This window comes from Cynoglossus semilaevis, chromosome 19 (genome assembly GCF_000523025.1).
Source record: "Cynoglossus semilaevis isolate Cse_v1.0 chromosome 19, Cse_v1.0, whole genome shotgun sequence".
Classification (NCBI taxonomy): Eukaryota; Metazoa; Chordata; class Actinopteri; order Pleuronectiformes; family Cynoglossidae; genus Cynoglossus; species Cynoglossus semilaevis.
This window is the reverse complement of record NC_024325.1, coordinates 6,110,908-6,132,588: the sequence shown is the minus strand read 5'-3', so window position 1 is coordinate 6,132,588 and position 21,681 is coordinate 6,110,908. Positions and strand designations below refer to the sequence as shown.

At 39.2% G+C, this 21,681-nt stretch overlaps 5 protein-coding genes across 7 annotated transcripts; 4 read left to right on the top strand and 1 right to left on the bottom strand.

Annotated features, from left to right (window-relative positions):
• The first annotated feature begins 353 nt into the window (after positions 1-353).
• On the top strand, positions 354-1,832 carry LOC103395008 (claudin-4-like). The gene has a single exon (XM_008332538.3). The coding sequence runs from the start codon at positions 731-733 to the stop codon at positions 1,286-1,288; it is 558 nt and encodes a 185-aa protein (XP_008330760.1). The 5' UTR covers positions 354-730; the 3' UTR covers positions 1,289-1,832.
• Positions 1,833-3,687: 1,855 nt separating this feature from the next.
• Positions 3,688-4,982, top strand: LOC103395007 (claudin-4-like). Its single transcript, XM_008332537.3, has one exon. The coding sequence runs from the start codon at positions 3,931-3,933 to the stop codon at positions 4,561-4,563; it is 633 nt and encodes a 210-aa protein (XP_008330759.1). The 5' UTR covers positions 3,688-3,930; the 3' UTR covers positions 4,564-4,982.
• A 640-nt stretch (positions 4,983-5,622) lies between these two features.
• On the top strand, positions 5,623-10,141 carry LOC103395006 (claudin-4-like). The gene has a single exon (XM_008332536.3). The coding sequence runs from the start codon at positions 6,412-6,414 to the stop codon at positions 7,366-7,368; it is 957 nt and encodes a 318-aa protein (XP_008330758.1). The 5' UTR covers positions 5,623-6,411; the 3' UTR covers positions 7,369-10,141.
• On the bottom strand, positions 9,697-17,646 carry nf2b (NF2, moesin-ezrin-radixin like (MERLIN) tumor suppressor b). Its single transcript, XM_008332533.3, has 17 exons — positions 17,307-17,646; positions 16,961-17,077; positions 16,461-16,586; positions 15,875-15,997; positions 15,694-15,777; positions 15,540-15,608; positions 15,376-15,458; positions 14,853-14,928; positions 14,559-14,696; positions 14,401-14,475; positions 14,199-14,312; positions 13,989-14,111; positions 13,621-13,838; positions 12,802-12,904; positions 12,448-12,578; positions 12,180-12,348; positions 9,697-11,160 (listed from the first exon to the last, which is right to left on the bottom strand). The coding sequence occupies exons 2-17, from the start codon at positions 17,048-17,050 to the stop codon at positions 11,113-11,115; spliced, it is 1,770 nt and encodes a 589-aa protein (XP_008330755.1). The 5' UTR covers positions 17,051-17,077; positions 17,307-17,646; the 3' UTR covers positions 9,697-11,112.
• Positions 12,943-21,667, top strand: mettl27 (methyltransferase like 27). Of its 3 annotated transcripts, XM_025065763.1 has the most exons (7): positions 12,943-13,411; positions 14,575-14,675; positions 19,586-19,715; positions 19,906-20,034; positions 20,204-20,339; positions 20,600-20,692; positions 20,783-21,667. In XM_025065763.1, exons 2-7 carry the CDS (start codon positions 14,641-14,643, stop codon positions 20,983-20,985), a joined length of 726 nt encoding a protein of 241 aa, XP_024921531.1. In that variant the 5' UTR covers positions 12,943-13,411; positions 14,575-14,640; the 3' UTR covers positions 20,986-21,667. The 3 variants fall into 3 exon arrangements, with proteins under 3 accessions (XP_024921531.1, XP_008330757.1, XP_008330756.1); XM_008332535.3 differs by lacking the exons at positions 12,943-13,411; positions 14,575-14,675 and adding an exon at positions 16,482-16,612; XM_008332534.3 differs by lacking the exons at positions 12,943-13,411; positions 14,575-14,675 and adding an exon at positions 17,881-18,447.
• The last annotated feature ends 14 nt before the right edge of the window (positions 21,668-21,681 follow it).

Below are 21,681 nucleotides of genomic sequence, written 5' to 3'. Positions count from 1 at the left end.
TAAGCTTTTTAAGCCAAGTGCTTCAGAAAGATTAAGTCATGGTGCTGAGGCTGATCATGGTCAAAGTTAATGCTAACAAGTATCCAGCTGGCTTAAATGAAATGAAACTGCTAAATTCTGTTTAGCTGCTTTAGCTTTAGGGGTCAAACATGGTACAAGCCTCTTAAATATAAATATATAAAATGCTATCTAATTTACTATTTAGGTTTAACATTTTAAATTGCATTTTAAAATATGTAGTGCTCTGCTTTTTTTTCATACTGCCACCTACTGGGTCAACACGGGTATTGTTGCCTTCAACCTGCATCTGGGCAAAATGCTGAAGTAGCAGTCTAATTAAATTCTCCCAAAATGCTGAAGTAGCAGTCTAATTAATTTAACAGTCCTAAAATTCTGACCCATAGTAACATGTTTTGTTGTTTTGTTTTTTTGTTTTTTTTAAGCACAGAAAGCATTTTTATTTTTTTATTGAAGCATGACTGCTTCTCTAACAGGTTCATTCTCTTGTTCAGCCACCTGTTCAGTAATCAGGACAAACAAGAAACCTGATCTGCAAACTTGCAGAGTTCCCTCCCTTTTTCTGTTCTTTCCCACATGCATGCACAAAACGGCAAAACAAAGTAGCAACTTGTTTAGCGGTTGGATCCTCTGCCTGACCAAACTCTTTCTGGATTTTGATATGAATTGGACTTAAATTTAAAACGATTTTTTTCCCCCCTCTCTCTGCACCATGCAGACTCAGCTTGTCGCTGTGTGTTTGGCAGTTGTGGGTTTTTGTGGCACCATCTTGATTTGCGCTCTGCCCATGTGGAAGGTGACCGCCTTTGTTGGAGCAAACATTGTCACCTCTCAGGTCTTCTGGGAGGGAATATGGATGAACTGTGTGATCCAGAGTACGGGACATTTGCAGTGTAAAGCGTATGACTCATTGCTGGCTTTACCACAGGAGCTACAAGCCTCCAGAGCTTTGATCTGTGTCTCCATTGCTGTCAGTGTGGTGGCCATGGGGCTCACCGTGGTGGGGGCCCGCTGCACCAACTTCTTTCATGAGGACTCTTTGACCAAAACCAACATTGGTGTGTCTGGAGGTGTGGTCTTCATTGTGGCCGGGCTGCTCTGCCTCATTCCTGTCAGCTGGTCGGCTCACAGCATTATCACTGGTTTCTACAACCCGCTGGCCACCAATGAGAGGAGAGGGGAGCTGGGCGCTTCCATCTATGTGGGCTGGGCATCTGGGGCTCTGCTTGTCATTGGAGGAGGGATACTGTGTGGCACCTACAGGCGCTGAGGTCGCAATGAATGCTTTTGTTGGGGGAACTTTTTTTTTTTTTTTTCAGTTTCAGTTGTGCAGCATTAGTGAACATGTGAAGGAGGAATTTATTTTTGCTAGAATCTGTGATTTATTTCTGGAAGACTGGATGATAAAGCTATTGTATAGATATTTTGGTACTCTAGGAAAGGCAATGTAGCCACGCTAATGTGTAGTGTGAATAAATGACATTTATGAAGATGTGATTTATAGGCCAAGTGGACAAACTCTGTTCCTCTTATTTTTGCGTATCTGTGTTTAATCATGTGAGGGGGGGAAAGTGAAAGCCTGCAAGAGAAGATAAATGTGCTTTACATGGGCTTCAAAGACCGCCCAACTCCCGCTTGCTAGTGGCTCAAAAACTACATATTTTTAAATTGCACTTCCTTGTTTGTTTCTTGATCGGCCTTTCTGTGTTTGTATACGGTACAGGAGGGTCGGGGCCGTGGCACAGTGGGTCCATAGTGTGTTTGGCCTTGGCTGTGTTGCACACTGCAGGATTAAATAGTGACTGAATAACTGATGTTTAAAATTTGCAATAATTTGCATCATATTTAACTAAGATTTAAAATGATTAATTCTGTTGCTAGACAACCTCGCAGCTCTGCAGTGTCTTTCTTTACGTTCTTTTCGGAGCGGCATTCTAACAAACGAAGCTGAACATTTCTTTTAATTTTAAAATGTATGAAGAGGATATTTGATACAGACTAGTGACACCTGCACTGACCTAATTAAAAGAAAATTCTGGTTGAAATGAGTTACTGTATTTACGTTAAGTTTTAATTTCAATTATACAAAATATATCTCTAATGCCAATGCTTAGAAAGAGGGTACGTTATCTAAAAATAGAAAAATGTTTTAATTTCAGTTTCGTTGCTGGTCAGATATCATAGCATTCGTGACAGGCTGGATATTTTCAATGTGTGACAGCTCTACTTTTGTCTGTCAAAAGAAAGTTCCAGAGAGCTTAAACAGATTCCGTTTCATTGCATTTTCAGGGAGTGTACCAACTTTTCTGGAGCTGATGTTTGTATCAGAACTGAAAGAAAAAGCATTCCTCTGGTTTCAATCATAGCTTATTTTTTTTTAAATATTAGAATTGTACACAATGCCAATTGCATAAATATTCAATATATGCCAAGTTAAAAAAAATAAAAAATAAAACGCTAATGGTTTCTTTTCATTGCTGCATTTTCGACTGTGTCTGACTTCACACTGTTTAGCTGGAAATAAATTTACTGTCAGATTTGTGAATAAACAAATTTGGCATGAGCATAAAATCTCCTACGTTCCAAACAGGATCGTCAAGTGGAGGACTCTCCCTTGAGGTCTTTAGTCTTGGTCCTGGTTTCAATCACCTGCTCAGCCACAGGAGCAAACATCATAATGTAAGGTGATTCAAAGAAAGAGGGAGGAGGGTGGGGCTCCCCTCACCCAGCAATACTTACAGCCATTTTATGAAGGCAGGAAGGAGGATACCATCTCCCCTGACAGTGTAGTTTATGATGACAGCCTCTAAAAGGCCTGAGGTCCAACAGAAGATACTGGCCTAGGATGAGTAATTAGTCAGCTTAGAGTGAAGCAGAGCTTAATAGTCCCCAGTGAAACTACTCAAAACAGTATCTGAGCTCAAGACTTTGTGTCAAATATTCATGACTCTAAAGCCAAAGAAATGTGATTGAAACATCCAGGTATGATCAAACCCTACGTGGAAGTTGAACAATTAACTAATAATTGGTCACTCGTAATTACCTGGACTTGATCACATTTAAGAATTTGGTTTAAATGCATTTAAATTAGTAACCTAGCCAACAAATTAGATTAGAATTAAAACATTTAGAAACAAAACAAACATTTAGCAATAGCAATTTTTTACTTTCTGAGTCAGATATTGAAACTATTTTATTGAAAAATCTAATTATTAGTAAAAAAATAATTCCTTGAAGTAAGCCGATTAATAATTAGATAAAAATAACAAAAGCCAATAATAGTAAATAGTAAAAAAAATAGTTTCAGGCAAAAAAGTTTGATCTGTTTAAAAACAAATGGCTAAAGGTAACATGGAGGATAAAATTTAGAATTTAGGCAAGTAACAGGTACGAGTCAATTAAACTTAAATATTTTTTTTAAAGTGGCTCTAAAAGGTTTTGTAACCACAACAAAGAAGCAAAGGTATACAAACTTTAGTTTACTGTGATTAAAAAAAAAACCTAACCTCAGATCCACCTAATTTGGATGGTTAACAAACTGTAGGGTTCAAATCAGATAAAAATGAATCAGAATACAAAGAAAACTGAAAACCAATTTTGTCATTTTAAATATATTTGGAAATAACCCATGATCTTCTTTGTAATTCTTTTTATAAAAAAAACATTATATGGCAGAGTATTTAGTTTCCATCTTTGAAACTCTTGTCTCTAATATTGTGAAACAATGTGGTCGGGTGAGATCACTCCACGAAACCAGTTTTGACCAGAGAGCCCCTCCTGTGGGTAAACAACAAAAACCTTGGAGCAAGACTCTCTCAGCTTCCACTCTGAGAAAACAATATAAAGCACCACTTGCCTCTCTGCTCTCTCACTCGTTTACCACTCTGTCCATCAGCAACACTGAGCTTCAGAATGGCATCTGGTGGAACACACATCCTGGGCATAGCCCTGGCCTTCATTGGCTTTTTGGGCAACATTGTCATCTGCGCTCTACCCACCTGGAAGGTCACGGCCTTTATCGGTGCCAACATTGTCACGTCTCAGGTGATCTGGGAAGGTTTGTGGATGAACTGTGTGACCCAGAGCACGGGCCAGATGCAGTGTAAAGTCTACGACTCCCTGCTGGCTCTACCTCGAGACCTGCAGGCTGCCAGGGCTTTGGTTGTCATCGCCATCATCATCGGCGTCTTTGGGATCCTTCTCTCCATAGTCGGAGGCAAATGCACCAACTTTATTTCCGAAGAGAGGCAGAAGTCCAAGGTGGCCATCACTGCTGGAATTACCTTCATCATCTCAGGGCTGCTGGTGCTAATCCCAGTCTGCTGGACGGCCCACACCATCATCCGGGATTTCTACAACCCCGTCCTCACCAACGCTCAGAGAAGGGAGCTGGGGGCTTCACTCTACATTGGCTGGGGAGCCGCAGGACTGTTGTTCCTGGGCGGGGGTCTCCTCTGCAGCTCCTGTCCCCCCAGAGATGAGAGCAGCTACAATGCCACGTACCTGAAAGCCCGCTCTGTGGAGAGCAGCAAGGCCTACGTGTAGAAGGTCAACGGCTTCACATAAAGAGATGAAGACGCAACAAAACAAGAGTGGACCTTTAACGGTACCTTCTGTTTGAGCCAACACATGAATCCAGTTCAGTATTCTACAAATAGTATCACAGTAAAGAATTCCCGTTGTACATATGACCTCAAGGATTTCCTATTAAAATTGTATTTATTTGACCTGACTTGTTTTTAAGTGTATTATATCATTTCTAACAGGTCCTTTTGTAACTGCCATGTTTTACATGTCAACCTTTTTGCTTGTTTCTGTGCCGTTGTGTACTAAACATTACAGCTTTCAATGCTGTTACTGTGAGACACATTCTGACTCAAATTGATCCTTTTGCAATAAACAGAATTTCTTCACAGTTCTTCTGAAAACATCTTTGTCTTATGCGAGTTTTACTTTTCATTAAAATCACCTCGAAGTCTCTTTGATCTAAAGGAGAAACAGTCGCGGTCGCAGTGATGACACGGGTGCCAAGATTCTGGTTTTTCGGGTGTGTTGGAAGAATCTTTACAAACAAGCTTTGTAGCAATGTTTTCCCTGTTAAAGGAACACGCCTGGAGCTATGAGTATTGAAATTAACCGTCACTCTGCTGCCCCTGTTCTGGGGGCTCTGGTTTACAACCCCTTTGTTTAACCCATTACACAGTCAAATTGTTTTCTTTAGAAAACGGTTCTAACAACAAGTCTGAGCATGTCCACTCTGGGCATACTGCACCATATATATACTGTATATATATATATATATATATCATTCAGACTCACATTTAAAAAAGTTCATGGGACATTTGTATATGTGAAGCTGCTACTGACTGATCCTGTGTATGAAAATACACAAGCAAATTCCCTAAATTTCCCAAAGGGAACTCTGAGGAACTCTATCTATCTATCTATCGTATGTTAGTGTATAATGTGTGTGTGTGTGTGTGTGGGGGGGGGGGTGTATGTGGTTAAAACAGGTTGTTCTGCACTGTTGAAGTGCCTACTTTTCTCCCAGGATATTGTGTTCCACTTTCTCATCTTCATTCTGTTACTCTAATACTTTGTGCGTGCACACATCATTTTTGTGTTCGAACGGCCAGTACAAGTGTGTCTCTATACAAACGTGCACAAATGATGACCATAAAGCGTGTTTCTCAAAAGTTACTTATTCATTAATTTTTTTATTATTAATTGTTCAAACGAAACATCAGAACAACAACAAAAATCTGTGGCGTTCATTGGTCAGGGGTCTGTCCGTCATCTGGCTCCATTCAACCACACGTCTCCTCTAAAATAGTCGCATGACAAAAAGAATAACGAGGGACGGCACAGATGATGTCATAGTTTCACAGCTTCAGCACCTCCCTTCTTTGTGTTTGCAAGTAGTTGAGGTTTTGCATCGGCACCTGCCCAGTGGAACAGAGGCAGTCGCTCAGGTGAGGGAAGACAAGCTCTCTCTCTCTCTCTTTCTGCTTTAGGTAGGAAAATAAACAGAGAAGGAAGGACAGAGCATTAGTTACATATATGAAGGGGGAGGGGCGGAGTTGCAGGCAGAGCAGCAGGTGAACAGAGGCTGAGACACACCTGTTGTTAAGTAAAAGACACCGGTGACTGGGTCAACAGTGGAAACAGTCAGCAGGGATCTGTGTTCTTCATGTAAACGCTGTGCACTTGGGCGAATATAGGAAATGAGAAAATGAGCAAAATGAAGACAAACGAGAACTGCTGCATCACTGGGTGAGGAAGACTGACGAAGAAAACTGCACCACCGAAAAAAGGAGATTCACAGAAAAAAAAAACCAAGACACTTGAGGATAGGACTTCTACATTGTCAGAACCTCTTAGCTCTTCTTCATCATGGCCTCCTTGGGGACACAGATGCTAGGCAGCGCCCTCTGCCTTCTGGGTTGGGCAGGTGTCATCTTCAGCTGCCTGCTTCCCATGTGGAGGGTCACAGCGTTTGTGGGCAGCACCATAGTCACATCCCAGACAATCTGGGAGGGTATCTGGATGACCTGCGTGGTCCAGAGCACGGGCCAGATCCAGTGTAAGCCTTACGAGTCCCTCTTGGCCCTCACCGCTGACCTGCAGGCTGCCAGAGCGCTCATGGTCCTCGCCATCGTTACGGGGGCTGTAGGCCTCATTCTGGCCTTCATCGGTGGAAAGTGTACCCGCTTCCTGGATGAAGAAGAAGCAGCTAAAGGCAAGGTGGCTGTGGCTGCAGGAGCAGTGTTGATTGCTACAGGGTTGCTGTGTTTGATTCCTACGTCTTGGGCAGCTGGTGCTGTGGTGAGAAAGTTCTACAGCGCATCCATAGATGCCCAGCGCCGGGAACTTGGCGCCTGTCTCTACATCGGTTGGGGAGCTTCCATCCTGCTCATGCTGGGAGGAGGTTTGTTCATCAGCTCAGCGTGTCCACTCAAGGCCCACGACACAGACAAAAATCAGTCCGTTCGCTACGTGGTCGTCCGCTCCTCCAACCGGTCCAGCCAGGGTGGATCTCAGCCCAGCAGGGTACCGGCAGTTAGGTCTCAGCCCGTGGGAGCCATGTTTTCTCGCCCTCAGACTTCAGACGGAGAATCCACAAAGTCTCAGCTGCACACCAGGCATCCTTGGGAGGACAAGCCCGGGGAGTCGGAAAGATCGTGGGCACCTTCGACAAAGTCTCAGATGAAGAGGCCGGAGTCAACGAAATCTGAAAACAGTGAGGCCTTGTCCACAAAGTCCCAGCTACAGAACGCAGAAATGGAAGAAACAAATGACAGTCATGACCACGAGGACGTATCTGCCAATCCAGCAAGAACCTACTTATAATATTCACTCACTTTTATACAAGTTGAAATTGATATTTGAACTGAGACTTTTTACTTTTGGAAAATTGTTTACTTTTTTGTGCTTTCAGGGGACGAATCATAAAATGAAGTATAATCCTGTTTACACTCCACCGTGCTGTTACTGTGAGGACTGGACCACAGTTACTGTGTGAATATGTTACACTTCATTATGTTACATGCACTAAATCTGTGTTAAGTGAAGTATGTTACAGCTGTATAGTAAAAGTTCAAATGTTGCTAAGTTTATTAGCCAGTAGTTTTAAAATGTCATGGTTTAATTTTCTCTTTATTTTGAGGCAGAGAAGAAGAATTCTCTCTGGAACAGTTACCTCAGACATGTTTCCTCATTTCAGTCTGTCGTTTTCCTGACTTTACATTAGATATATCTTGAAGATCCAAATACATACATTTGAATGTAGTGTTTCACTGATGAGCATTATTTTACCTTTGTCACAACTGTGAAATGTGGTTTTATATTTTAAATTTGTTTTATTTAGTTTTGTTTTATAAACTTTCCAATAAATGAATATCACCATCAGATCAGAACTGTAGGTAGATTTTTTAAAACTTTTATTTTTTTCTGTGGACACATTTCAGGCATCAGAAAGTCCATTTCCTGCCCTTTTTAAAAAGAATTACCAGGACAAACAGGTTTGACAGAGAGTGTTCTTACACAGGATGAGTGCTGTGTTAGAGGAGGGAGGGAGTGATGTGTAAAGAATACAAAATTAGTTTCACTCAGTGGTGCTGTCAGGTTGTTTTTGGTTTTGGTTATTTAAAACAGTATCAATGTCATCTGTCAAGTCCAAAATGTTCAAAAGAGAATTGCCGATAATAATAATAATTAAAAAAAAACACATAAACTTAAAGGAAATGATGCCCTGGTACACGTGTAATAATTCACATCATTTACTAAATGGCTGAACTGTATCAATTTATACCTGTTTATGAATCATTTAAAGCAGTGTTTCCCAAACTTTTTTTCTGGGGACCCATATTTTAAAAGTCACAAACCTTCGTTTGTGGACATTATTCATAAACTCCCGGGAAACGTGATGCAAGATGACCCCCCCACCCCCAAAGTCTCTTGTGATAAATATTAAAAGCTGTAGATTGTGACGGGGAGTTACCAGCATTAAAGCCCAGAAGAGAGAGTAATCACAAACGCCTGAAATGATCACATCCACACAGACTTAGGACATTCCTAAACCCATGTATTACGGAAGCCAAACTCCAGATTTGTTCATCCCTAATAAATATAATTAGACTGTTCAACTTAAAATATATTTTCTCTGTTCAAATGCATAAACAAAGGTTCGGGTAGTAGGTTTGTATTGCAAAAAAATAATTCTGGAAATAAGAGTTGATTTGGTCCTAGAAATCCAACAGAAATGTTGACACTGCAGGCCACAGGTCTGTGGTTTAGAACATTTGGTTGCACAGCAGCACTCCCACCATGTGGTCACTCATGGATCTGGGCCTCAGTGAGTTTCAGTCTGCTGAGGAGCAGCAGAAGGAATGTACTGTGTAAAAACTACGTGTATGTAAAATTATAGCAGCAGTTTAAATACCACTGTGTTTATAATGATGTGTTGAGTCTGTGAAGTTGTTGTGTCTGTAGTTACACTGTTTGTGCATCAAAACTACTGTCGAAATCCTCAATTCTAACAGACGTTCTTTTTATACTGAATATTAAATGCAATTACAATATTCATAGTGACAGTTTGACAGTATGTGAAGGAGCAGCTGTGTGTTCTGATGTGTTATAGATAACAGCTATACTTAAAATGATTCTAAAAAAATGTATTTCCTTTTTTTATTTTTCAAATCTTCATTTGTTTCATTTCCTGGACAGTATTCTTTGCTGCTCAACTTTTTCCTTTTTCCTGGCAAAAACATAACTTTTTTGAGTGTGTTGTGTCCCGTTTGTCCTTACCTGACCACAGTGCGGCTTAAAGGAGTCTCTTTAACCAAAGTGGTATTTAATTGGTCTCTTTTGTTGGCTGGTTTTGCACTTTAATCACTGGTGTTTTGGCTGTAACGCTAATAGTGTTCACCTACAAATTATTTCTTCAACAGTTTTTGTTATTTCGGTTTTGTACCTCTGTACCCTGGCAAGTGTATTTGAGTTCCAGGATACCTTTTTATTCCCAAGGGGGATAATTAAAAAAAAAAAAACAGAATTGTTACGGGGGTTCATTCTTTTTTCTTTGACTATTGAAATGTGAAAAAACTTCACTTCTTTAACTTGGAAGGAAATTTATCCAATTCCATTTGCTACTAAAATAGGATAACATAGGTGAAATTCAATTCAAATTCAATTGTATTTTTTTTCTTTAGCTCTTTTCACATCAAGAAATATAAATATTTCCACTTGAACATTTAAGCACAGGAGCGTTTACTCAACCGCATTGATAAGCAAGTCATAAATGCAGTAAACAATCAATCAGTTATGGCTGTTCAGTCCATAGAAAACGTCAGTATCAAATCCACTGCTTCAAATAAACACACGTAGAATCTCTGGCTGTGCATTTGCCGAGGAGCCTCTCCCTTTTTAAGAATGTAAAAAGGAGTGTAGTCTAGTAAAGGTTCACTCACATGACCCAACTCTGTAACTTCAAAACATAACGATAAGTTATTCACAATGAGGGTAATTATTGATCTAAACAAGGTGGGAAGTAAGGGTTATCTCAGGGGGGAAAACACCGAGTCTGCAGTGATTGTCTCCAACAACGGCCCTGAGAAAAAAAAAAGAGTACATATATTAAAAAAAAAAAACCACAACATTATCTATTTGTTGTTGGTTTTTTTTGTGGAGTTAATGATTTCAAATCCAACCGCCTAGTCACATGAGCGCAGGTTAAAAGAAGCACTACAAAGTAAAATGGTAAATGAGAAATTCAGAGCACCTCAAGAGTTCAGAAAATATACAAAACAGTTGAAATGGCAGAGCACGAGCTTTAGAATATAAACTACGTCTACGTCCACTGTCGCCATCAAGCTCTTAAAGGCACTTGATGAACTGTGTGACAATATTTTTAAATTCAAAGGAAAAAAACCCTCAAAAACTGCATTTGAAATTTTATGGAGTCATCACACGAGAAAAGTAACCCTTTGTTTAGGGCTGAATAATTATTTAAGGTTTAAAGAAAGTCCACAGTGGTTCGGTCTCTTGCAGGTTACTTTAACTGATGTGTATATATATATATATATATATATATATATATCATTTTTGTGTTTAGTGTTAAAGACATGATAATACACACAGGTCAGAGAAAATAAATTTGCTGGTTTAAATGAAGATTAGCAAAAGTCAATGTTATTAAAATATATATATATGACTTTGATTTTTCTCCTCAACCAAAGGAAGAAGTCTCCAAATAAAACGTCTGTTAATGTTGTGAAGGCACTGATTGGTAACTCTTCTTAAGGGTTTTTTGGCTTCTTGCACCTTACAGCCAAGCACATGTTCTCTTCAGGCTCACAGCCTTCTTCAGCACCAGAACCTGGAACTGGTTTAACACGTGGCACATACAGTAATGTGGTGAGTACTACACATGGTTGATGTCTCTGTTGCTGGGAGATTTGTTGTGGCATATTACAGAAGGACATGGAGTGTGTTCTTTAAGTCTCTGGATGATTAGAAAACAAAACAAAAACAATGTTGACAAAATACTGCATCACAGCGGTGAGGTCTCTCCGTTCAGTTCTTGCCGGACAACAGTCACACCTCTTCGAAAAATGCCATCTGAGACATGTACGCAGAGTTTCGCTGCAGGACAAAGCAAAATAAAAACAAGGTTCAGGTCAGGTTCATCATTACTGTACAAGTTTCAAAACCAGCAGAGCGGGGTGTGCTGACATGTTGGCTCACTTACTATTTTACTGGTGCCTTGTGGTCAGCCACTCTCTGGACAACACAACTATGTTAAACTGCTGTGGCCAACCACACTCGGGACAGACAGTTTGGTTCAGTGAATCACGGCTGTCACTCTCTGTCAGTGAAAGCGCCTTTAGAAACACAAACTGACCTGTGGTGGTTCGTCTAGCCTTAGCTGCTATCATGGCTTCTTTGTGGACTTCACACTTTTGAGCTGTTCGTCTGCCTCTGATGGCTAAAACAGTATTTGAGTGATAAGCATAGTTTGTTTGTGGTGAGGCTGAGCTGTTTGGAAATCAGCTTCCCCAATGTGGTGTTTAAATATGTAGCTAAAAGAAGCGAACAACCAAAGTCCCAACATCTCTGTGGTCTGTGGATAATGAGTTCATTTGATCACTAGTGAATGACTTTATAAGAAACTCAAGAGTTATTTTTAATCACAGTAAACAAACCAGTACAATAGTAACTTTGTGTCATCTTGGACGTGTTGAACATCCCAACCCTTGAATTCCTTTCCTCCAGTGACAAAGACTCAGTAGAGAAACACAGCACTGCTCTGTGCTACGAAAAAAAAAGACTTTCAGTCTAAAATGATGAGTCGTTTCCAGCTGTGACGTGTTCGTGCTCAAGTGTTTGAAATACTAGGAAGATTATATCAATGAACAATTCTAAATATAAAATTATCATTCAGGTGAGATGATAGACGTATTAATAATGGATGTCAATATTTAATGTCATTCATCTCATGATCATAAAATGTATGTCTACGATCATTGAGAGTAGTTGTTTTTAAATATCTATTGGCTGGAGTTTATATAGAAATTAAGAAACAATGTGAAAAATAAAATCCTTCAGTTCATCACTGCACTGAGGCGGTAACTGAGTACTATGGACGGTTTATCCATACGTACGTTGCTATGAGGTAAGTAGACAGGCTCTTGAACGTAACCCCGCGCCTCACTGTGGAGACTGTAGACACTGGCCTGCTGCTGCTGCTCCTCCAGCTTCAGAGACTCGATCTCAGACTTGAGCTCCTTCAGCTGATCCTGCAGGTGTTTACTCTTCTCCATATACTCGAGTCTTTAAAATCATACAATGTTTGTTAGTATTTGAGCAGGCGTAAGCACAGACAAACTGTTTTTAAGGTGCTACTGCAGGATATTTGAACTTTGAGCTCACCTCTCTCTCTCAATTTCCATGGACAACCTTTTCATGTCAGAGTCCTTGAAGTCCAGACGCGAAGGCATTGATTCGTATGAAGAGTCTGACGCCTCAGGAGGAGCGGGGGGCGGTGAGTAAGCCGCTATTAGCTGGGAGTAGGTGGACAGGCAATTTGCTAAAGAGAACTCTGCAGCTCATGACTTATTTCTTATTTCACACGCAGTACAATAGAAAAACTGAGCTCTAATATCAGATTGTACGCTGACATTAGGTTTGATATTGGATTGAAGTCACTCTCAACGTCTAAACAGTCTAAACAACCATACACAAAAATATATTTAGCTGACAAAATCATTATCAACACCACCGTACCGGATATGTTGTTTTGGTGATCTCCAGCAGCTTCTGTTTGGCTCTGCGCTCTGCATCCTTTGCCTCTGTCAGGTCTTGTTTCAGGTGATCTGCCTCCTTCAACCTGGAACAAGAGGTTTGCTTAGTTCAAGGCTTCTGTCTGTTACATTGCAAAATTTAAAAAATGTGCTGTATATCACAGAGTAGTGAGAATCATGTATTTATAAAGGGAAATACTCATAACAACATAACTACAGATATTTTAGTAATACAATGTGATGTTTATAATGTCGATCTGTTTTATCTTTACCTATAACTATTGATGAGGACAGAGCTATTAAAAGAGAAAAAAGAACTTTAGTATTGATACTTTTGTGAACGTGGCTGGCCTTGGGTCATGTGTTGGGGCGATGTCATTTCCTGTGTTGCAGGAACCTGGGAGGCGGAGCTGCAACCTCGTCACAGATGCAGCACACCTGAGGAAGCTACAGTGGGAGGCCATAAAGCAGGCCTTGGCTCACTGTTCTCACTCTCTCACCTGGTTTGTCACCTGCGTGGCTGCCCTTCTTTGGAACTGTTGCTTTAGTCAAGTGGTAACAAATGGAGGCTTCACTACTCCTTCCTTTGTTTGGTAAGTTCTGTTTAAGTTGCTCTGTGTAGCTTGGAAGTTTGTGCTTTGGAACTGGTGCTATTTCTGTCATCTTTCACTGGTCTACACTAGTGAAAGTTGGGGTTTCACTTCTTTGTCACTGCTGTTTGAGCCAGGTGGTGACATGAACAAAATTGTGAGCTAAATTGTGAACAGCTGTGTGTTATATGCATACTAAAACACTCTGTCACCTCCTTTCTGACTGCTCGACCAGTTTCACAGCCAGCTGCTCTGCCTCCCTCATCTTCTGCTCCATCAGCCTCTTCTCCTCCTTGGTCTTCATGGCAGTGACCTCTAACCTCTGTCGTTCCTGCTCGGCTTCTGCAGCCTTGTGGGCCAAAAGCTTTGCCTCCTCCTCAGCGATCTGGGCTTTTTCTGCCAACAGGTCTGCAGTTTCCTCAGATCGCAGCTGAAAAGAAGACAATGATTTCATTTTTTTTTTTTGGCTGTATAATAAAATAATTAACCTTTTTCAATGCTGAATTGTCTTGTCTTTTAATGAGGACTCCATAACCATTTCTGTCACTTGTTTTTAAAACAAAAAAAGCATGTCTCTCACCAGTGCCTCATTGGCCAGTCGAGCCTCATCCTGTAACTGGAAAAGTCTCCGTTCCATTTCTTCTTTGGCTCGTTCTGCTTCTTCCCTCATCTGCTTTTCTCGTGCCAGAATCTGACGTTCCATCTAAAGACAATCAAATGTTATTGAATCATCAGTGGTGAAATTATTTGAACTGAAATCCACCTTTAAATGGACTGCAATAATGCTGACCTTCTTGCGGGCCTTCTCCTCTTTAGCCTGAGCCTTCATCTGCTGCACTTCGATAGAATCTACCTTCCTTCTCCTCATGAACAGATCATGGTTACCAATGCACAACTGCAGAATCTAGACAGAAAACCACCAACATCACATTTTATATAATTTTCACGCAAAAATAAACATTTAATCTTTGTTGACACACAGGAAAACTAACCAGCTTGTTGACGCGCAGCTGAGAGGAGTAGAACTTGAAGACATCTTTTTTCTTATCCAGTGGTTTGATTGTGAACTACAAGAGAAATGGATGGTCATTTTATTTTATTTATTTGTTTAGAACTTTCCATTATGGCCTAACTACAGACATGTACTTGCCTCTTTTTCACTGTAGGAAATATTACGGATGTCGCTCCAGGGAAAGGACTTGTTAGGATTGAGTTTGCTGTTGGGGCTGTAAATGTGGAGACCCTGTGCATCCACTCCCAATAAAAGGTCAGTATCCTTTTTATTTTGCTGTTAAAACAGAACATTGAAGATGGGTTGTTTTTGTTTTGTTTTTTTTCAGTGTAATTTGTCAATGACTTGAGTTTTTGCTGTTGTATTTAAAAAATAATAAAGGCAATTGACAATTCATGTCACTGATTTTTCAGAGCTGCAATTCATACTCACTGTAATGTTGAAATAGCTCACACCATACATCTCCAGGTCTTGAGCGATCTTCAAATATTCCATCTCTGCCTCATCTCTTTACAGAAATGAAAAGGAAAGCTATGGTACATTAATCATTCTTCACCTAGCAAGTCAAGGACTACTTAGGCCTGTCACTGTAATCAGATGATGTATTGCTTAAACAATATATCACACAACTCATAGTTGTCTCAAAGCAGATATTTAAATATCTCTGGTAACAGTTTATCAGCAGAGCCAAGGAAGGTTGAGTGTTCCCCTTGTAACATTGCAGTGTGATCTATGCTGTGTCTACAATATTTGTATTGGTTTAGATAAGGAGCGTGTCATTATGTTTTCTCCTAAATGGCCACATAGTATTTTACAGATAAGCTTTTGATTAATGTCTATTTCCCATCTTTTGACACTAGAATTATTTTTTTAAAATGTGTTCTTCAGTTTTGCAATTAAATCTCTTAACAGGCCTACAGTTACTTCTTGTGTTTATCACACAGGTCAGTCCTACCTTGCGATGCCTCTGTGCTCAGCATACCAAGCTGTGATTTTCTCCTCCCACATGTCAGCTGTCATTTGGTACTGCATCAGAACCTTGTGTTAGAAAAAAAAAAACACCCCAAACATTAACATTTACCCAGAAGAACAAAACCACATACAGCACCAAATACTTACTCTTTTTGGCAGCAGTTCATCTTGAGCCAGGAAGCCTGGTTTGTGAAAATTTGGATCATAGTCTCCATACTGTGATTAAAATAAAAATGCAATTTCTTATTAGCTTATGTATAAATAAACATGACTTTGCTTCAACCTTACACTGATCCTTTACCTTTGCTTGGACAGCATAAGATGCTAGCAGTACAGATGCCTCTGGGGAACAAAATATTTCTTCATCTAAAATCTGTTTTTTCACCTGAAAAAGGACAAGATGCACAAATGTGTTTAAACAAAAAAAAATCTCAAAGCAAATAAACATTTAACACACAGCATAAATAACATTACGTTAATACCTGTAAGAAAAATAGGTGCTGGGTAATTTCTTGGACCAATTCCTCTTCAACTTTCTCTGGGAAGAATTTAGCCAGAAAGTGAAATGTTATTGGAGAGTCCTTGGGAACCTCCTGGTCCAGGACCTAAATAAACAAATAAAAAAAAAAACTCTTAAGAACCAGCTGTTTAGAGAAGATGATTCAAAGCCAACACTTTAAAATGTTCAAGTACACTGAACATTTTAAAGTATTTATTATATATAACGTTTAGTCATAATATTAATAATAATAAATACTGTATGTATACATTATATATAGACACTGAGATGATAAGGTATTAAAGACAAGAAAGAAAATCAACAAACACTTTTTCATTCCTGCCTCTGAAATTGTGTACAATTTATCTTTAGGATTTTGGTGAGTTCCTTAGACTAAACAAGCAGTCTGAAAATGTAACCTTGTAATAAGGAAACATGAGGCTAAGCAATACTCTTGCATTGAGATTGACAACAAATCAGTTTGATAAAAGATTTTAAATGGACATTCAATGTATTAATATAAGGAAATGCATAATAACACTTTATTAAATGTACAGTCATCTACTAACTTGTTTCTCCGGTTTCAGCCAGGCATAAGTATCTTTCACAGTGTATCTGAGTCCAAAGAACCAGGTCTCCCTTAAACCAACGGTGCGACACACCAGGTCAAACAGATCTTTACCTTTCCACTTTACCTGAAAAATGAGAAGACAACAAAGTAGTAAGTAGAACTGATGAAAACACACTGTTTGCATACTACTACAGGTCACTGGCAATTTACAAGCAGAACACAACAATTCTATTGTTGTTATTATATTGTTATATTACAATATAAAAATTACATTGCATTGTTGCATGACATGGCTTGACAAGCCACACTTCAGAATTGTACTGCTAATGTATTATAGGGAAAAAACTCTCTTGTGTACTATCTTTGGGTTAATTCCAGTTTTTTTAATAGAGCTGTCTACATGGCCATTTCAATGTATTTTTTAAACAACGGGACACTTATTAACTATGAGGATAACTCATAAATAATTTTAGAGATGCGTCTAAAAGAAATCCATACCTCGCAGCTGAATTCCATTTCAGCATCCATTGTGATGACTTTGACTTTGAAAGTCTTTGGCTGTTTCTTCTTTAATCCCAGGATTGACATTTTGAATGGGTGGCTTTTTTCAGAAAACTGCGGAAGACGCAATATGCTTATGGTTCAGAATTAAGCCATGACATTTTAAGGGTACGGAGATAGATTCACTAAAAATCACATTTAACACATTACGATGTAATTATCAGTTATAAATGTCTGTACAGAATCAATCCCTGGACAAAGAGAAGAATCGATAATCGCTGTTTTTAAAGCCCAACATATACACAAAACTATCTGAATGAGAAATTAAGTCAATAGTCGTTACCAGAGAGTAAAACCTGAAACTCCCGTTGTTCCTCAGGCTCTAAGATGCTGGATTTCTTGCTTGGAAGACCAGCGCTAAGCTAACAGATATGAACCGTTAGCTAGCCAGCTATGCCACAAAAACGGACCAAAACAAGTCGTAAAAAGAGCGAAACGTTTCAATCTCCATGATTTATATAACAGAAAGGAAGCTAATGTAGAAATGGTTAAAGTTTATCTAGAAAAAAATATTTTTTGTTAATTTAAAGGCAGATTGTGTTTCTGTTTAGCGTTGCGCAGAGAAGTCAGGGACTTTCTTGGACATTTTTGTTTTGACTCCCACTCTACAGGTGGGAACATGAACAGCAGGCTGGAACATTGCTAAGGCGCATGCGCAGAAATTTGGAATTCCAACTGTTGCGTTCAAGTGTGTCCGAAATTTAAGTTTAGAATAAGACCTTTGATTCCACAGAGTAGAAACTCAAATAATATAAATGTTTCGTTTAATTGAAGTGACATTGTCTACATTATTATTTATTATTACCAAAACTTTTTTAATTAACATGGACTAAATACACGGAAGCAAAAACTAAGGGCAAAGCAGTACCAAAGATTTAGATGGTATTACATTTGTTTTTGAAATTATGAAAAAAAACGTGTATTTATTTATTTTAAATTAAATATTGTTTATCGGCTACATGAGTTCCGTTTGTACAGCAGATGCATTTGTCAAACATTTCTTTCCTGTGTCCGCTAGGTGGCTACGTCTGCTGAGAACAAACGCATGTTTTGGCCAGAAGGTTTATGTATTATGATCTGTAGAGGATATGAACTGTAGATGTATGTAGACGTAGGACTGGGGTCTACATCCAACGAGTCATTTTCATTAATACAGTTCAATACCTTTCTCTCTCTCTCTTACACACACGCACATATAAATAACACTGTAAAACAAAGAAGAGCGTTTTAACTATGAAAGTGACGCGAGTCCTGATTAAATGCGGCCATGAATAGGTCCAGTTTCTAAACCCGTACATAGGAGGACAAAACGTGCAGGAAACGCCTCTAAGAAGGACGAAAGCTGCTACTAGTCTGTCAGGATATCGTCACCATTGCAGGAAGTTGCTACTGGGTCGTTGTCAGAAGCAATAGACGGTCACAAGGTATATTTGTTTTTGTTTGTACGTGTTGCGTTTGTACACGTGTACAGTAAAGTAGCCAAAGTAGCAGAATACCAGTTTAATGAAACTACAAAAAAGTATTGTTCTGTCTGATATATGTATCTATCAGTTATGCATACGTTATCAGAACACTACACGCCCTGGATGGTTTAGTAGGATTGGAGGATTTTAGTTTGATGATTTGCATACTTTAATAAATGTGATACTTTGCCACACTAATATGATAGGACATAATACTGTGCACTGCTTGCCAGGGCCGAATCAAGCTCAAGTCATTTTTAATTTTTTATATAGTATTGTGTGCCGTTTATTGTGTGAAGTAATGAAAATATGCATTGCTGTAGTAGAGTACTACATAAATAGATGCCCAATAAATAGATCGGGATCTACCAGTAGATCACAAAGGCAGTACAGGCAGCTCATGAGCAATTAAAATTAAAATAAAAAATAAAGTTTTTTTAATATTAAATGTTTTAATATTAATTTCTATTTTTTTTACCAACAATACAATTATTGACTCATATTTTGCCATACAGCTATGGTGGGTATATATGAAGTATATTCAGCTCATGTGGCTAAATATATATCAAAAATCAATGTAGGTAGATCACGTTGGTGTGCTACATAGCATGTTGTCTGGGCAAAGCTTCTCAACAACAGAAGTGGACACATGTTCATATACTGTATAAGGATGTCTGGCCTTTTACTCATGAGCTGGTGAAAGTCAAAAATAAAAAAATGTTTGTTGAAGAGGATGATTGTTAAAAAAAAAAACCTACAGTGATTCAACCAGTTTAAAAACTGTTAGTTTGATTGGGGCTTAATTTATACGGTACGTATAACTGTCTTCTAGGTCACCTTCTCCAGCTTGTGATTTTTATCTGAGTTTTATTAATGATTAACTGTGCAATGCTTTACCCACATGCAATTTACAGATGCATTGACAGACCTCAAGACTATACAGCACAAACTTTGTACTGTAGGGATACCAAAGGTTCACTGCATGTGCCATACTATCTACTGTACAATCACTAGGCTTATGATTAAGAACCACAAAAACATTTCAACATTGGTTCAACTGTCATCTCCCCCCCCCTCCCCTCCCCCCAAAATAAAACAGGTTCTACATGATGTCAGAAGTTGCTGATCCATTTGAACGGGTAAAAGCCGTTGTCTTATCTTGTCATGAGGGAGCTACATGTCAGGAGAAGGTTGATTTTTACAACTCCTGGGCAATGACTTATGAAGAGGTAATGTCTTTAAGGGAACACATCTATGTCAGCCCAATATTTAACAGGTATTTATGTACCAAAAATTATTTGTTTTGGACAATGTATTTTGTTTGAAAGTAGTACAGAAGTGATGTGCATGAGAAGTGCAGTTTATTTTTTATATTGTCTTCAAACCACAGAATTGTAATTGGAAAACGTATTTGAACAGGATGTTGCTGTTCTGGAATACCGTGCACCACGTTTTGCAGCCGACACCATCACCAGTCACTTCAGTGGAGACCGTGAGGCAGCCGTCGTGTTGGATGTGGCCTGTGGCACAGGACTAGTTGCTAAAGTGGTAAATTAACAAGACAGAAATCTCAGTGTTGTTCTGATTATGTCCTGAACCAGAGAAGAAAAGTGCAACAAAAAGCACCCTTTAAACACTGGCTGATATATTTGGGATTGCAAACACATGTTCAACATTTAATTTTTTTTAATTACAATGTCTGCATTCTGTTACAAAGTTGAAGAATCATGGATTTCGACAATTTGTGGGAATTGATGCCTGCGAACCTATGTTGGAGATGGCCAGAAAAAAAAATCTGTACCAAGATCTGAAGTTGACTGTGCTGGGGGACCAACCGCTGCCTTTTCAACAAGGTAATAGTTACTTTTACAAAGTCTTCATTCAACTGTATGATGTTAGTCAAAGGTGATACTTCTTTTTACATGTTACATGCAAGACATAATGTACGGGTACAAAACAAAATGAACTCTCCCTGAATCTCATATTGCAATGGTTTTATTGCTTTGTTTTGTATCTTACACATCTTACACATCTCATCACATCTTCTGTAAAATGGTATTCGGCGCATTAACAAGTGTGTTTTTTTGTTTGTTTGCCTCTTTTGTTTCAACAGAGACTTTTGACGTTGTTGTGATGGTTGGAGCTCTGTCCATTGGCCATGTCCCGCATGTTATCATTAGAGAACTCTGCAAAACCACTAAACGGGGTGAAAAGAAAAAAGAAAAATCATTGGTTGTCCGTCGTCTTCTCATTCCCTGACAAAAATTATGTTGCATTGTCATTCTTTATCCACTAGGTGGCTACGTTTGCATGACAACGAGAGCCAACCAGGACAATCTGGAATATAAAGCCGGCCTGGAACAGGAAATCAAGAAGATGGAGGATGAGGGTTTGTGGACCAGTGTAGCAGTCACTCTCATAGAACAGTGGGAGAGGGCTGTCTCAGAGGATGAAGAAGGATATATACCTGGAGTGGTCTACCTCTGCCAGAAACTGTAGTGCAGGGGTCAGTAATGCAGATCTCCCTTAACATAAGGAACTAAATATTAAAAATAACTGATGAAAAGCTGAAAAGAGTTGTAACATTATTTAGATTCAATGCGGGGCAGCGGTGGCTGGGTGGTTAAGGAAGCAGACTTGTGTCCGGAAGGTCACAGGTTCAAAGTCGTCAGGTGCCACTTAGCATGGCAGTGGCGCTACAAACTGCCCCCTGGGTGCTCAGCTTGGACTGCCTCTGCTCACTATGGTGATGGGTTCAAATGCAGAGAACACATTTCACTGTGTGCAGTGGTGTGCTGTGAATCCATGACAACATTTCACTTTCACTTACATGTTGACTAGATAAAACAGGTGCCTTTACCAAAGTGACCTTTGAGACGTTTTGGTAAGTTTTGTTGCTATATTCTAGTTCTATTTTTTCAACCACCCTTTACCATTTTCTCTACCTCAAATATTATACGGTATTATGATAGATTTCCCTACTTTCAATGGTTAGACTTCAATAAATCTGCTATGGAAACATCACCTCAAATTTGAATGGAAACAGGAACGTAGCTGTGCTTTACCTGTGGAATGACAAAAATCATTTTGGTAAAGCTTCATATACAGGTTTTCTTAATTTGTAAATTAATTGAATACAATTGACTAATTCTGTTTAATCTATTAAAGTTAGTGATGTTTTCTTGTTGTCCTTTT